General features: G+C 48.5%; 1 protein-coding gene across 1 annotated transcript in view; it reads right to left on the minus strand.

Annotated features, from left to right (window-relative positions):
• Positions 1-16,195, minus strand: part of LOC144509046 (liprin-alpha-3-like) — a 137,755-nt gene that overhangs the window by 53,263 nt on the left and 68,297 nt on the right. Inside the window, exons 10-13 of the mRNA XM_078237329.1 lie at positions 15,510-15,572; positions 13,596-13,681; positions 10,006-10,150; positions 821-1,047 (exon numbers count right to left, since the gene is read on the minus strand). Coding sequence (XP_078093455.1) covers positions 821-1,047; positions 10,006-10,150; positions 13,596-13,681; positions 15,510-15,572 — 521 coding nt within the window. The remainder of the gene's footprint in view (positions 1-820; positions 1,048-10,005; positions 10,151-13,595; positions 13,682-15,509; positions 15,573-16,195) is intronic.

Genomic DNA, 16,195 nt, shown 5'->3' on the forward strand with positions numbered 1-16,195 from the left:
CCTTATTTGCGGAAGGATATATTGGCCTTGGAGGGAGTGCAGAGAAGGTTCACCAGGTTGATACCAGAGATGAGGGCTGTTGACTATGAGGAGAGACTGAGCAGATTGGGTTTGTATTCGTGGAATTTAGAAGGCTGAGGGGGGATCTTATAGAGACCTATAAGATAATGAAGGGGCTGGATAGGGTAGAGATGGAGAGATTCTTTCCACTTAGAAAGGAAACTAGAACTAGAGGGCACAGCCTCAAAATAAAGGGGGGTCAGTTTAGGACAGAGTTGAGGAGGAACTTCTTCTCTCAGAGGGTGGTGAATCTCTGGAATTCTCTGCCTACTGAAGTGGTGGAGGCTACCTCGTTGAATATGTTTAAATCACGGATAGATGGATTCCTGATCGGCAAGGGAATTAGGGGTTATAGGGATCAGGCGGGTAAGTGGAACTGATCCACTTCAGATCAGCCATGATCTTATTGAATGGCGGGGCAGGCTCGAGAGGCTAGATGGCCTACTCCTGCTCCTATTTCTTATGTTCTTATGCTCTTAGTGCCGCGGGAGTGTAGGTTCGAGGGATTAATGGGATAAATATGTGGTGTTATGGGGACAGGGCCTGGGTGGGATTGTGGTCGGTGCAGACTCGATGGGCCGAATAGCCACCTTCTGCACTGTAGGGATTCTATGATTCTCCGAAGATCACCCCTGAGCTTCGATGCTCACAAACACTCCCTCACTGAGACCCAGGCAGCTCCTCTAATGATTGGACACAGCGCTCGCTGGGCGATGGGTTCGAAAGGTCAGGCTTCCGCGGAGGAATCCCTCCCTCGTACCTTATCTCCTTGTTGATGGCTTCCAGCTGTTCCTGTAGCATCAGGGCGAGGGTCTGGACGTCCGTCTGTCCGCTCGGGGACAGGACATCGGCTGAGCTGAATATAGTCTCCCGCTCGTCCTCCTCCATGTCGGAGCCGTCCACGTCGCTCTCAAAGGCCTGGGCCACGTTGGCCAGGACGTTGGCCTGTTGGGCACGTTCCCATTCCTGCTCATTCAGCGTCTGCACCTGCTCGTAAAGGGAAACTGGTCAGACGCGCGGTTCAGTCCCAGTGAGAGACGTGAGTGCAAGTGTTTACCAACAATATCCTCCCAGATACTCACACTAACACTTAGTGCCACACTCACAACACACTGGATCTATCTTCCAGACTCATGCTAATCACACTGGATCAAACTCCAGAAATATGTAAATTACACTGGATCTAATTCCGGACTCATGCAAATTACATTGGATCCAACTCCAGATTCATGCAAATTACACTGGATCTAATTCCAGATTCATGCTAATTACACTGGATCTAATTACAGATTCATGCAAATTACACTGGATCTAACTCCAGAGATATGCAAATTACACTGGATCTAACTCCAGAGATATGCAAATTACATTGGATCTAACTCCAGAGATATGCAAATTTCACTGGATCTAACTCCAAATTCATACAAATGACACTGGATCTAATTCCAGACTCGTGCTAACTGTACTGGATCTAATTCCAGCTTCATGCCAATTATACTGGATCTACTTCCAGAGATATGCAAATTGCAATGGAACGAATTCTGGATTCATGCAAATTGCACTGGCTCTAATTCCAGAGATAGGCAAATGGCACTGGATCTAACTGCAGAGTTATTCAAATTTCACTGGATCCAATTCCAGAGATATGCAAATTGCACTGGATCTAATTTCAAAGATATGCAAATTGCACTGGATCTAACTCCCAGGCAGATGCAGCGAGAGGAAAATAGCATCAGGTAGCTGTGCAGCCCGCTCCGCCATTCGGCCCATCGAGTGCGCTCCGCCATTCGGCCCATCGAGTGCGCTCTGCCATTCGATCATGGCTGATATGCTCCTCATCCCCATTTTCCTGCCTTCTCCCCATAACCCTTCAACCCTAAGACAATGACCTCTCGTCCTAGAATGCCCCACAAGAGGAAGCATCCACTCCACGTCTACTTTATCCATACCTTTTATCATCTTGTATCCCTCAATTTGATCTCCCCTCATTCTTCTAAATTCCAGAGAGTATCGGCCTAAACTGTTCAATCTCTCTTCATATGACAAATCCCTCATCTCTGGAATCAATCTAGTGAACCTCCTCTGAACTGCCTCCAATGCCACTGCATCTCTCCAGAAATCCAGGGACCAAAACTGTGCACAGCGATGGGAACGGGACACTGTCTGTGCCCTTAGCCTTTCCTGCCAACGACCTCCTCCCGCTTCACCGCGCATCAACTGTTCCACACGAGCAAGCACGCAAAACGGGTACGGAGAAATCCAGGGAGCGTTTCACTTACATGCTGCAGGATCCGGACAGAAGCAGGAAGACGGGAATGAGAAAGCGAGAGGAAGAGAGAGAGAGAAAAAGACACATATCCTGTTAACATTCAGCAGCACAGCTACTTTCGGGGAGTGAGTGGTATAGTGGTGATATCACAGCCATAGAGTCATACAGCACGGAAACAGGCCCTTCGGCCCAACAGGTCCATGCCGACCATGGTGCCCTCCCAGCCAGTCCCAATTGCCCGCGTTTGGCCCACATTCCTCTAATCCTGCCCCATCCATGAACTTATCCAAATGCTTTTTAAATGTTGCTATTGAACCCGCCTCAACCACTTTCTCTGGCAGCTCATTCCATACACGCACCATCCTCTGCGTGAAGAAGTTACCCCTCGGGTCACTTTTAAATCTTTCCCCTCTCACCTTTTAACCTATGCCCTCTAGTTTTCAATTCCCCCTCCCTGGGAAAAAGAATCATAGATTTCCTGCAGTGCAGAAGGAGGCCATTCAGCCCATCGAGTCTGCACCAGGTTAGGTGAATCGGCCATGCCAAATTCTCCCTCAGTGTGCCCGAATAGGCGCCTGAGTGTGGCGACTCGGGGATTTTCACATTAACTTCATTGCAGTGTGAATGTAAGACTACTTGTGACTAATAAATAAACTTTAACTTTTAACCAATCACAATCCCACCCAGGCCCTACTCCCGTAACCCTACATATTTACCCTGCTAGTCCCTCTGACACTAAGGGGCAATTTAACATGGCCAATCCACCTAACCTGCACATCTTTGGAAAGCCACATAGAGTAGGGGAGAACATGTTCATTGGGATTCAGAAGAATGAGGGGAGTTATTATAGAAACATATAAGATTATGAAGGGAATAGATAAGATAGAAGCAGGGAAGTTGTTTCCACTGGCATGTGAAACTAGAACTATGGGGCATGGACTCAAACAAGGGGGAGCAGATTTAGGACTGAGTTGAGGAGGAACTTCTTCATAGAAAGGGTTGTGAATCTGTGGAATTCCCTGCCCAGTGAAGCAGTTGAGGCTACCTCAATGAATGTTTTTAAGGCAAGGATAGATACATTTTTGAACAGTAAAGGAATTAAGGGTTATGGTGAGCGGGCGGGTAAGTGGAGCTGAGTCCACAAAAAGATCAGCCATGATCTTGTTGAATGGCGGAGCAGGCTCGAGGGGCCAGATGGCCTACTCCTGCTCCTAGTTCTTATGTTCTTATGTCATCAGTGCAGACTCGATGGGCCGAATGGCCTCCTTCTGCACTGTATGGATTCTATGATTCTATCCTCCTCTAATGCCCCTTTAGGGAAGGAAATCTGCCGTCCTTACCCGGTCTGGCCTACATGTGACTCCAGAGTCACAGCAATGTGGTTGACTCTTAACTGCCCCTCTGAAATGGCCGAGCGAGACACTCGGTTCAAGGGGCAATTAAGGATGGGGAATAAATGTTGGCCTTGCCCATGGATGAATATTTTTTAAAAATTAGGAACCAGGGTTGCCAACTGCGATGGGATGTCTTCTTGGAGATTTCATCACATGCGGGTTAGGTTTATTGGCCATGCTAAATTAACCCTAGTGTCAGGGGATTAGCAGGGTAAATATGTGTGGTTACAGGAATAGGGCTTGGGTGGGATTGTGCTTGGTGCAGGTTCGAAGGGCCAAATGGCCTCCTTCTGCACTGTAGGGATTCTATGATCTGCCCCCCCCCCCGCCCCCCCCCCCACACTCAAGCCATTAATCAGCCAAGCACATCTCCCCTTGTAACGGGCGGCCTTCCTATTGTTGCGAAGGGGAGTTTGTGAAGATGTAAAGAATGTAAAATACTAAAAGGAGAACAACAGTGTGAGGTCCCTTTAAAACCCTGGTTTTGGGTTCAATGCTGGGATGTTTGAAATGCAGGCATACAGAGTACACTGATGGTAACAATTGTTACCAAGCATCAGGGTTGCCTTGGTAACAGTCTTTGCGGGCAGTTGCATTTTGATAGCCTATCAGATTAAAGAAGACACTCAGTGATCAGGACCCTATCAAATTTGAATTTTGCTGTTGTTGTCCAACTCAGATCAATCCGGTTACAGGAAATTCGATAGGTCATCAGGAGTATAAACAGGAACTCAACTGCCTTAGAATAATAGAGTCCCTACAGTGCAGAAGGAGGCCATTCGGCCCATCGAGTCTGTCCCGACCACAATCCCACCCAGGCCCTATCCCCACAACCCTAGCTAGTTCCCCCTGACGCTAAGGGGCAATTTAGCATGGCCAATCCACCTAACCCGCACATCTTTGGCCTTCAGTGACTCCAGTTCTGTTCAGTGAATTCAGTTGAGTTCGACAGAGAGCCAGCACAGAAGGCCATCTCTGGAGTGGTTCTCCACCCTGCCAGCTAAAACAGCTATCTCTGAAGAGAATTCCCCATCTATCTAACAAAAGGACATCAAGTCAGAAAGACCTTACCGACAGAGAAATAACCAGAAAAAAAACTCCAAAACTTCCAAGCCATCAGACCTGGTTGTATATATATATATATATTTGAGAGTGACGAAGATTCTGTTATTACTGTTTTGGTACTGAATGATCCTTGTCTTTATTTGAACAGCATTTCAGTCGAACCATCCTTTAATTAAAATGTTACTGGTTTAGTTAAAGTTCCTGTTGGTTAAATAAATCATTTGTTTATTATTCACTTGAAGTGAGTATCAGGCTTTTATATTAATGAACGTATAAACAATAATCTCTCCCTCAATGTCAACAAAACTAAGGAGATTGTCATTGACTTCAGGAAGTATACAGGAGAACATGTCCCTGTCTACATCAATGGGGACAAAGTAGAAAGGGTCGAGAGCTTCAAGTTTTTAGGTGTCCAGATCACCAACAACCTGCCCCTGGTCCCTCCACGCCGACACTATAGTAAGAAAGCCCACCAACGCCCCTACTTTCCCAGAAGACTAAGGAAATTTGGCATGAGAGCTACGACTCTCACCAACATTTACAGATGCACCATAGAAAGCATTCTTTCTGGTTGTATCACAGCTTGGTATGGCTCCTGCTCTGCCCAAGACTGCAAGGAACTACAAAAGGTCGTGAATGTAGCCCAATCCATCACGCAAACCTGCCTCCCATCCATTGACTCTGTCTACACTTCCCGCTGCCTCGGCAAAGCAGCCAGCATAATTAAGGACCCCACGCACCCCGGGCATTCTCTCTTCCACCTTCTTCCGTCGGGAAAAAGATATAAAAGTCTGGGGTCACATACCAACCGACTCAAGAACAGCTTCTTCCCTGCTGCTGTCAGACTTTTAAGTGGACCTACCTTGCACTAAGTTGATCTTTCTCTACACCCTAGCTATGACTGTAACGCTGCATTCTGCACTCTCTCCTTTCCTTCTCTATGAACGGTATGTTTTGTCTGTATAGCGCGCAAGAAACAATACTTTTCACTGTATGTTAATACATGTGACAATAATAAATCAAATCAAATAAACGCTAATGTTTATAAAGTTAACACCTTCCCAAACAGTTTTACCAGATTACGAAGTGAGGTAAAGGGATTAACACCTGCGTCGTAACACTATGCACAAAGGAAAAAGATTCATTACCGGTCATTGCTTATCTGGAAAAGATAGGAAAAGATAGTTCAAAGGAAATGACAAAAAAAAAACACTTTTTCTCTAGGGTCGCACACACAGCCGTGTCCTGGAGATTAATCTTCGATTCCTGGAGATTCCAGGCCAATCCTGGAGGATTGGTGCTTTGGTCCATTCATTCCTTTGATTCGGCGAGGGGGGACCTCACTGATACGGGTCCTTAAATGGTTTTCCTTTATTGAACAGGATTTAAAATGACTAACATGACAGAAGCAAAAAGGAAAAGCAAACTTGGAGACTTGTTTGGAAGCAAGCCAATCCCTGTACTGAATTTTAACTCACTGAACTGGATCTCAAAAAAACCCAACTGAAAACAGACTCACTAAAATCCAAACTATAATTCAATTCTTATCTGGTTATTGGAAATGTTTTCCGCAGGCTGCCTCAGTCTAGGAAAACATTCCTTGCAGCTGCTCTTATGAAAAGCTTCTTTGCCTGCATTGTGTACCCTTTAGGAATGCAGTCAATTTTTAGCCAAACGTTACCCTTCTGCTTCCACATGTAGTCAAGTTAGCAGTCAATTTTAAGCTTAGCAGAGTTGCATCGACAGAAATATCTTAAAATGAAGTCTTTGCATAGACTGAAACAAACAGGGCTAAGCGTAAATAGGATCGCTCAGTTGTAAAGTTTAAAGTTTATTAGTCACAAGTAAGGCTTACACTCACACTGCAATGAAGTTACGAATTCCCCTAGTCGCCACACTCCGGTGCCTGTCTGGGTCAATGCACTGGGTAGGTAATCCCATTAGGAACAGGAGGAGGCCATTCAGCCCCTTGAGCCCCCTCCAACATTCAATCAGCTCACACCATAGCTCTACTGTCCCATCTTTGCTCTATAGAATCCTCACAGTGCAGAAAAACACCATTCGGCCCATCGAGTCTGCCCCAACTCTCCAAAAGAATGTCTTGCACTGTGTCGCCCCCCCCCCCTCCCCAACCAAACCCTATCGCCGTAACTGGATAAATATTTGAACATTTTATAACCGGGGTGGGAGGGGTGCACTCTTGTCTCCAAGTAACAATGTTCCGGGTTGAAGCCCCCCCCCACTCCAGGGGCCTGAGTACCAGAATCAAGGGTGACGCTCCAGTGCACTACTGAGGAAGCCCTGCACTGTTGGGAATGCCGTCTATCAGTGTGGTGTTGCTTCCGGGGATGAAAGGGTTGACGTATGAGGAGAGATTAAAGAGTTTGGGCTTGTACTCGCTGGAGTTTAGAAGGATGAAAGGGGATCTGATCGAGGTACATAAAATACTAAAAGGGATTGATAAAGTAAATGTAGACCAAATGTTTCCCCTTGTGGGGCAATCTCGAACAAGAGGTCACAGGTATAGGTTGAGAGGCGGTAGATTTAAAACTGAGATGAGGAGGAACTACTTCTCGCAGAGGGTGGTGAATTTGTGGAACTTGCTGCCCCATCGCGCGGTGGAGTCTGAATCATTGAATGGTTTCAAGAAGGAGATGGATATATTTCTAATTTAAAAAGGGATAAGGGGACATGGGGAACAGGTGGGGAGGTGGATTTGAGACCAGGGAGAGATCAGCCATGATCTGATTGAATGGCGGAGCAGGCTCGAAGGACTGAATTTGCCAACTTCTGCTCCTAATTCCTATATTAAGCCGAGACACCATCTAACTGCTCAGGTGGGGATCCTGTGGTTGGATTTCAAAAGAGAGCTGGGGAATTATCACCAGTATCCCTCAATCAAAAGACAGATTATCTGGTCATCATCGTAGGATCTTTGCCTCGTGCGCATTGGCTGCTGTGTCTCCTACATTAGTGACTACAGTTCAAAAGTACTTCATTGGTTGTAAAGTGCTTAGAGATGGCCAATGGTTGTGTAAGGCGCTAAATCAATGCACGTTTTGCTGCCTTAATAGGAAGCAGGCACAGGGCTGTGAGGAAGGAGGAGCCTGGCACTAATTGGATAGATCCTTCAGAGAGCACTCTCAGTTTCAATGGGCTGAATGGCCTCCATCTGTTGTTTCGTTCCTGGCTCAGGCCACTGTCTGTGCGGAGTCTGTACATTCTTCCTGTGTCTGCGTGGGTTTCCTCCCACAGTCAGAAAGACGTGCTAGTTAGGTGCATTGGCCGTGCTAAATTCTCCCTCAATGTACCCGAACAGGCACCGGAGTGTGGCAACTAGGGGGATTTTCACAGTAATTTCATTGCAGTGTTAAGAGGGAAGGCGATGGCCTAGTGGTATTATCACCAGACTATTAATCCAGAAACTTAGCTAATGTTCTGGGGACCGGGGTTCGAATCCCGCCACGGCAGATGGTGGAATTTGAATTCAATAAAAAATATCTGGAATTAAGAATCTACTGATGACCATGAAACCATTGTCGGAAAAACCCATCTGGTTCACTAATGTCCCTTTAGGGAAGGAAATCTGCTGTCCTTACCCCGGTCTGGCCTACATGTGACTCCAGAGCCACAGCAATGTGGTTGACTCTCAACTGCCATCCAAGGGCAACTAGGGTTGGGCAATAAATGCTGGCCCAGCCAGCGATGCCCGTGTCCCACGAATAAATAAAAATAAATAATGCAAGCCTACTTGTGACATTAATAAAAAAAACTTACATGGCAACCACAGAGCAGGTTAAAAAACAGTGCTCTAATGGACAGGAACTGGTTCACTGCCTTGGTCACACTCCCAATGCAGGGCGACACAAATGGACAAACAGACAAGACTTTGTCAAGTAATTCTGCTCAAGTTGCTGATCGAGCGAGTTGCCTTCAGCTTCGGAAAGTAGCTGACATTTAGAATCATTTGAGCCAATTTTACAGAGTGCTTCGCTACACAATACTTTTAGCTATCACACTGGCTTTTCACAAAATCTTCCAGCACAGAAGGAGGCAATTTGGCCCATTGCGGCCACTTAGTTCCCCTCCTCCACTCTCTCTCCCTCGATCTGCAACTCCTGCCTTATCCAGCGTTTATTCAATTTCCTATCGACAATGAATAGTAGATCTGCACTCTCCGCTCTTTCACACAGCGCGTCCAATGACATAACTCGCTGTGTAGCAAAAGGTTTTTCCTCGCTCCTCTGGCTCATCTGCCATTTATCTTCAGTCTGATTTCTCTGGTTACCAATTCTGCGGCCAGTGTTAAAACAAATCCTAATAAATCACCTTTTAATTAATCCTTATTTGCTTTACGACCATTGAGAGAGAGAGAGCATGTCTCCAAAAGCAGCCCACTGTAAATATAATTGCTTGCCTGATATCAGGGGGGTTGGGGTGATGGCCTATTGGTATAACAGTGGTTAGCACTGCTACCTCACGGCGCCAGGGAACCACATTCGATTCCCAGCTTGGGGTCACTGTCTGTGTGGAGTTTGCACGTTCTCCCCGTGTCTGCGTGGGTTTCCTCCGGGTGCTCCAGTTTCCTCCCACAGTCCCAAAGACGTGCTGGTTAGGGTGTATTGGCCGTGCTAAATTCTCCCTCAGTGTGCCCGAACAGGCGCCGGAGTGTGGCGACTGGGGGATTTTTACAGTAACTTCATTGCAGTGTTAACGTAAGCCTACTTGTGACACTAATCAATAAACTGTAAACTTTATCACTGGATTATTAATCCAGAAACTCAGCTAATGTTCTGGGGACCCGGGTTCGAATCCCGCCACGGCAGGTGTAGAATTTGAATTCAATAAAAAATACCTGGGATTAAGAATCTACTGATGACCATGAAACCATTGCTGATTGTCAGAAAACCCATCTGATTCACTGATGCTCTTTAGGGAAGGAAATCTGCCGTCCTCACCCGGTCTGGCCTACACGTGACTCCAGAGCCACAGCAATGTGGTTGACTCTCAACTGCCCTCTGAAATGGCCTAACGAGACACTCAGTTGTATCAATTGCGAGCTCATTACCTCCTCAGGGAAACTGATGATGGGCAATAAATGCTGGCCAGCCATCGACGCCCAAGCCCCATGAATGAGTGATAAAATGTTGACTGTGGATGGTCTATAATCAAGACTCTGGCACTGAGATTTTGCATGTGTGTGAACTATCAGCTTACCTTTGAGGGGTCATCTTTCAGTGCTGCCCAGCGCCCTTTGTGGGGCCTCCGGAGGACCCCTGTGGTGCTATAGATGTCCATTTGGCTGCCCATAGGAATGCCAGCCTGAGAGTATCTGAGCTCCGATGCGCTCCCCGGGAGTGACCTGTTATTCCAAGAGGAAAGCAATAAATAGCAGTGCGTTGGATAATGAAACCTGCGTTATACAAAAACGGTGGTTAGCACTGTTGCCTCACAGCGCCAGGGACCTGGATTCAAATCCCGTCTCAGGTCACTGTCTGTGTGGAGTCTGCACATTCTCCCCGTGTCTACATGGGTTTCCTCCGGGTGCTCCGGTTTCCTCCCACACTCCAAAGATGTGCAGGTAAGGTGGATTGGCCACGCTAAATTGCCCCTTAGTGTCAGGGGAGCTAGTAGGGTAAATACATGGGATTATGGGGATAGGGCCTGGGTGGGATTGTTGTCAGTGCTGGCTTGATGGGCCGAATGGTCTTCTACTGTACTGTGGGGATTCCATGGTTCTATGGGGCGGCATGGTGGCACAGTGGTTAGCGTTGCTGCCTCACAGCGCCAGGGACTTGGGCTTGATTCCTGGGTTGGGTCACTGTCTGTGTGGAGTCTGCATGTTCTCCCCGTGTCTGCGTGGGTTTCCTCTGGGTGCTCCAGTTTCCTCCCACAGGCCAAAGATGTGCAGGTAAGGTGGATTGGCCACGCTAAATTGCCCCTTAGTGTCAGGGGAGCTAGTAGGGTAAATACATGGGATTACGGGGATAGGGCCTGGGTGGGATTGTTGTCAGTGCTGGCTTGATGGGCCGAATGGTCTTCTACTGTACTGTGGGGATTCCATGGTTCTATGGGGCGGCATGGTGGCACAGTGGTTAGCGTTGCTGCCTCACAGCGCCAGGGACTTGGGCTTGATTCCTGGGTTGGGTCACTGTCTGTGTGGAGTCTGCATGTTCTCCCCGTGTCTGCGTGGGTTTCCTCTGGGTGCTCCAGTTTCCTCCCACAGGCCAAAGATCTGCAGGTTAGGTGGATTGGCCATGCTAAATTGCTGCTTAGTGTCCAGAGATGCGCAGGTTAGCTAGGCTGGCCATGTTAAATTGCCCCGTGATGTCCAAAGATGTGCAGGTTAGGTGGATTGGCCATGCTAAATTGTCCCTTAGTGTCCAAAGCTGGATTGGTCATGCTAAATCGCCCATTAGTGTCCAAAGATGTGTGGGTTAGGTGGATTGGCCATTCTATATTGCCCACTGGTGTCCAAAGATGTTCGGGTTAGGTGGATTGGCCGTGCTAAATTGCTCCTTAGTGTCAGAGGGACGAGCTAGGGTAAATGCATGGGGTTATGGGGATAGGGCCTGGGTGGGATTGTGGTCGATGCAGACACGATGGGTCGAATGGCCTCCTTTTACACTGTAGGGATTCTATGATTCTATTAATCCAAGTGAATTCTGTTGTGCTGTCCTGATGTGATGACGATGATTAATAAACAGGACGTTTGTTTTAGAGGTTGAATTACACTGACTGGTAGAATGTTTATCAGAGAACTAGGGGAACACGGCAGGAGGGTTGTGCTATTTACAGTTGGGAGTGATTATATTCAATTCCGTCGCTGGATACGCAGCGTATAAAGCCTCATTTGTAGGAACAGGAAGAGGCCATTCAGCCCATCAACACCTTGGTGAAACAAGTACTGGGTTGGGGCTGGTGATGAAGGTGGTAAGGTTTCCAGTGGGGGCGGTTGCATACAGAGTTGCCAACCCTTCAGGATTGCCCTGGAGTCTCCAGGGATTAGGGTGTTCATCGCCAGGGCAACTCCCGGGAGGGAAATCATAGTGGCACTCAATTTCGCATTTTCCTCACTTGTTTTCATTTAATTGTTGTAAAAATATTCGAGGTGGGAGTTTCGTGAACAGTTACGATTGTGCCAATTGGAGGATGAGGAGCCTGCTCGCTTTCCCATTGACTGTGCCCTGGGAAGGATGAACCAATGGATGGGAGCGGCAGTCCGAGGTGGAGGACATGTGGATGTAACCTCCAGGCACATCCATCCATCCAGAGTTTGCAACGTGAGTGAGGTGCCTGTTGGGAGGGATGAACGCAGATGGAGTTCTTTTTAATTTATTCGTGGGACATGGGCGTCGCTGGCTGGGCCAGCATTTATTGCTCATCGCTAGTTGCCCTTGAGAAGGTGGTGGTGAGCTGCCTCCTTGAATCGTTGCAGTTCACGCGTTGTGGGTTGACCCACAATGCCGTTGGGTAGGGAATTCCAGGATTTTGACCCAGCGACTGCGAAGGAACGGCCGATATTTTTCCAAGTCAGGATGGTGAGAGGCTTGGAGGGGAACTTGCAGGTGATGGTGTTCCCATGTATCTGCTGCTCTTGTCCTTCTAGATGGAAGTGGTCGTGGGTTTGGAAGGTGCTGTCTAAGGATCTTTGGTGAATTGCTGCAGTGCATCTTGTAGATAGTACACACTGCTGCTACTGAGCGTCAGTGGTGGAGGGATTGAATGTTTGTAGATGTGGTGCCAATCAAGCGGGGCTGCTTTGTCCTGGATGGTGTCGAGCTTCTTGAGTGTTGTTGGAGCTGCACCCATCCAGGCAAGTGGGGAGTATTCCATCACACTCCTGACTTGTGTCTTGTAGGTGGTGGACAGGCTTTGGGGATTCAGGAGGTGAGTTACTCGCCGCAGTATTCCTAGCCTCTGACCTGCTCTTGTAGCCACTGTGTTTATGTGGTGAGTCCAGTTGAGTTTCTGGTCAATGGTAACCCCAAGGATGTTGACAGTGGGGGATTCAGTGATGGTTACACCATTGAATGTCAAGGGGCGGTGGTTAGAGTGTCTCTTATTGGTGATGGTCATTGCCTGGCATTTCATACAACCCTAGAATCCTCCAGTTCAGGAAGCGGCCACTCGGCCCATCGAGTCTACACCGACCACAATCCCACCCAGGCCCTATCTGCACAATCCCATGCATTTAGCCCAGGTAGTCCTCCTGACACTAAGGGGAAATTTAGCATGGCTAATCCACATAACCCGCACATCTTTTGGAGTGTGGGAGGAAATCAGAGCACCCAGAGGAAACCCACGTAGACATGGGGAGAACGTGCAAACTCCACACAGACAGCGACCCGAGGCTGGGAATCGAAGCCGGGTCCCTGGCGCTGTGAGGCAGCAGTGCTAACCCACTGTGCCACCGTGCCGCCCCTAATCTGTGTGGCGTGAAAATGTTCTGGGAAATGTTTGACTGGTCATGGGCGAGGGGGGTGGAGAGGGTGGGGGGGTGTGGAGGATGTGGAGGGTGGTGGGGGAAGACGCTTGTGCATCTCCAACCTCTGATGGTCCATAAATGAAGGTTCCGATGGCCATAAAAAGCAATTGAAAAGAGGGGGTGAGGGAGAGAATCTCTGTGTGTCTGACCCACTATTCAAGCCTCAGGTGGGCCTGGTTAAGATGCTCTTTTGGAGAGTCGGTGCGGACACGATGGGCCAAATGGTCTCCTTCTGCACCTTCTGTTCTATGGTTCTAGTTTATAACAGGCCGGTGAGCGTGAATCTGGTTCTGCCCCGATCGCAATCGATCCCGTTTACCTCGAATAGGCATCTCGAATCCCAGTCTTGGCTCTGAGCTGTTCCAGCTCAGTCTGCATCCTCTCCACCTCCGCCATCAGCTGCTCCTGTAAAGAGAGAGAGAGAGAGAGTTCACGCCACTGCCAAAATGACCAGAGAGTCCAGAACCCGTCAACCCAACTGTCCCCAAACAGGCACATCTGTCAACACTTATAGAACCTACCAGCAAGAGAGCATCGTCATGGAAACTTGTAGGCCTCGGGTCGAAGTGTCAGCCTTGGTGGTTAGCACCCACCCTTCAGAGTGCAAAGATTGCTGGTTCAACCGCTTATAATACTGGCAGCCCAGCACCAATGGAGTGCCACACTACCAGAGACACCAAATTTGGATGTAAACAGGGTTCAGATGGCCATAAAGGAGAATTGAAAAACAGAGGATGGGGAGAGAGTCGCTACATGCCTGAGCCACTATTCACCCCTCAACCAACAACAAAACAAATTGCCTGGTTATTTATCCCGCTGCTGATTGTGGGATCCTCCTGTGCGCAAAGTAGCGCCTGGATTTGTCCTCAAATCTTAGGACTTAGAAGCAGATGGAGGCCATTTGGCCCTTCCACTGAGATTCACGTTCACATAATCCAGACTGACACTCTCGGTGTGCTACTGACAGAGTGCTGCACTGTCAGAGACGTCAGGCGAGATTTTCCATCCTCCCCGCGGGGTATTTTCCAGCGACAGAGGCTACCCAGGTTGTGCCATTGCGCTGCCCAAGAGGTGGGAAGGCTCGCAAACCCGGGACTTGCCAGGGATTCAAGGTAAATCTCCACAGTTACTGCCGTGAGCCAAACTTGGGAGGAAAGTGATTGGCACGATATCAAAATTGGAATTTTAATTTTCTTTTGTTCACTGGTTGGGAAAATATTGGGCATGGGATGGGAGAACCTTGCTAGAGTTTCTTTAATTTGTTCGTGGGACATGGGCGTCACTGGCTGGGCCAGCATTTATTGCCCATCCCTAGTTGCCCTTGGAGGGCAGTTGAGAGTTAACCACATTGCTGTGGCTCTGGAGTCACATGTAGGCCAGACCGGGTAAGGACGGCAGATTTCTGCACTAAGTCTTCGGAGGCAGAAGCCCCTTCACCAGAATCCCCTTAGTTACAATTCCAGTTGCAGTACACAGAGTGCTCGCAGTCAGCAGTCTACCTTCGGGAGTGCCAGAGGAACTGACACGCCCGGTTAAATACAAGGAAAAGACTCCCTGATTGGCCCATCAATTGACTCCCTAATCGGGGAGCTCATACTCCAATAGACCAACCTCAATGGCCTGACTGAAGTCATTACAGTTTCTTTCCCTAAAGGACATTGGTGAAGCAGATTGGATCAACCAGACATCATCCGATTGACTAATAAAGAGTGGATTCACTTTCTGAATGGCAGGGGAGGGGGGTGGGGGTGGGGGGTAGTTGGAGGAAGAGAGGTAAAGTTTAAAGTTTATTTATTAGTGTCACAAGTAGTCTTATATTAACATTGCAATGAAGTTGCTGTGAAAATCCCCCTGTCGCAACACCCCGGCCACCTGTTCGGGTACCCAGGCCCGATCCCCGTAGCCCCGCATATTTACCCTGCTAATCCCTCTAACCTATGAATCCCGGGACACTGAGGGAGAATTTAGCGCAGCCAATGTACCTAACCAGCATCTTTCGGACTGTGGGAGGAAACCGGAGCACCCGGAGGAAACCCACGCAGGAGAATGTGCAGACTCCACACAGACAGTGACCCAAGCCGGGGATCGAACCCGGGTCCCTGGCGCTGTGAGGCAGCAGTGCTAACCACTGCGCCACTGTGTACAGGTCCAAGCAGAATTGAATTCTGAGGTTCCTGGCCTACCACAGGAAGGATTGTGCGTCACCCGTTAGCTCGAATGGAGAAGAAAATACCTTGTTGAGCAGGACCTCCTCCTGCACCTTTTTGATGTTCGATAGCTCCTGACTGAGTGCATTCTACAAAGCAAGGGGTTAAAAAGGGGGTGGGAGGAAAGAGACAGAAAAGGAAAGACAGATATTAGATCTTCTGAATAGTCAGATGAGAAAGCAGAGGGGTTTTCACACAAAATGACACAAACACTACAGACAGCACCAGCTGTTGCCCCTATCTTAACGCATCTAAAGCAAGTACATTGAGGAGTGGCACAGTCGGTTGGCATAGAATCATCGAATCCCACAGTGCAGAAGGAGGCCATTAGGCCCATCGAGCCTGCACCGACCACAATCCCACCCAGGCCCTATCCCAATAATCCCACATATTTACCCGGTTAATCCCTCTAATTTACGAATCCCGGGACACTAAGGGACAATTTAGCATGGCCAATCCACCTAACCTGCACATCTTTGGACTGTGGGAGGAAACTGGAGCACCCGGAGGAAACCCATGCAGACACGGGGAGAATGTGCAGACTTCGCACAGACAGTGACCCAAGCCGGGAATCGAACCCGGTTCCCTGGCACTGTGAGGCAGCAGTGCTAACCACTGTGCCACCGTGCTGCCCGGACTTATCAAGTCCCGATTAAATCCCTAAATCCCAATTTAAAATCCCGGCTGAGACACAGGAACAACTGGTTCGGGC

The sequence above is a fragment of the Mustelus asterias genome, chromosome 21 (assembly GCF_964213995.1).
Source record: "Mustelus asterias chromosome 21, sMusAst1.hap1.1, whole genome shotgun sequence".
Lineage (NCBI taxonomy): Eukaryota > Metazoa > Chordata > Chondrichthyes > Carcharhiniformes > Triakidae > Mustelus > Mustelus asterias.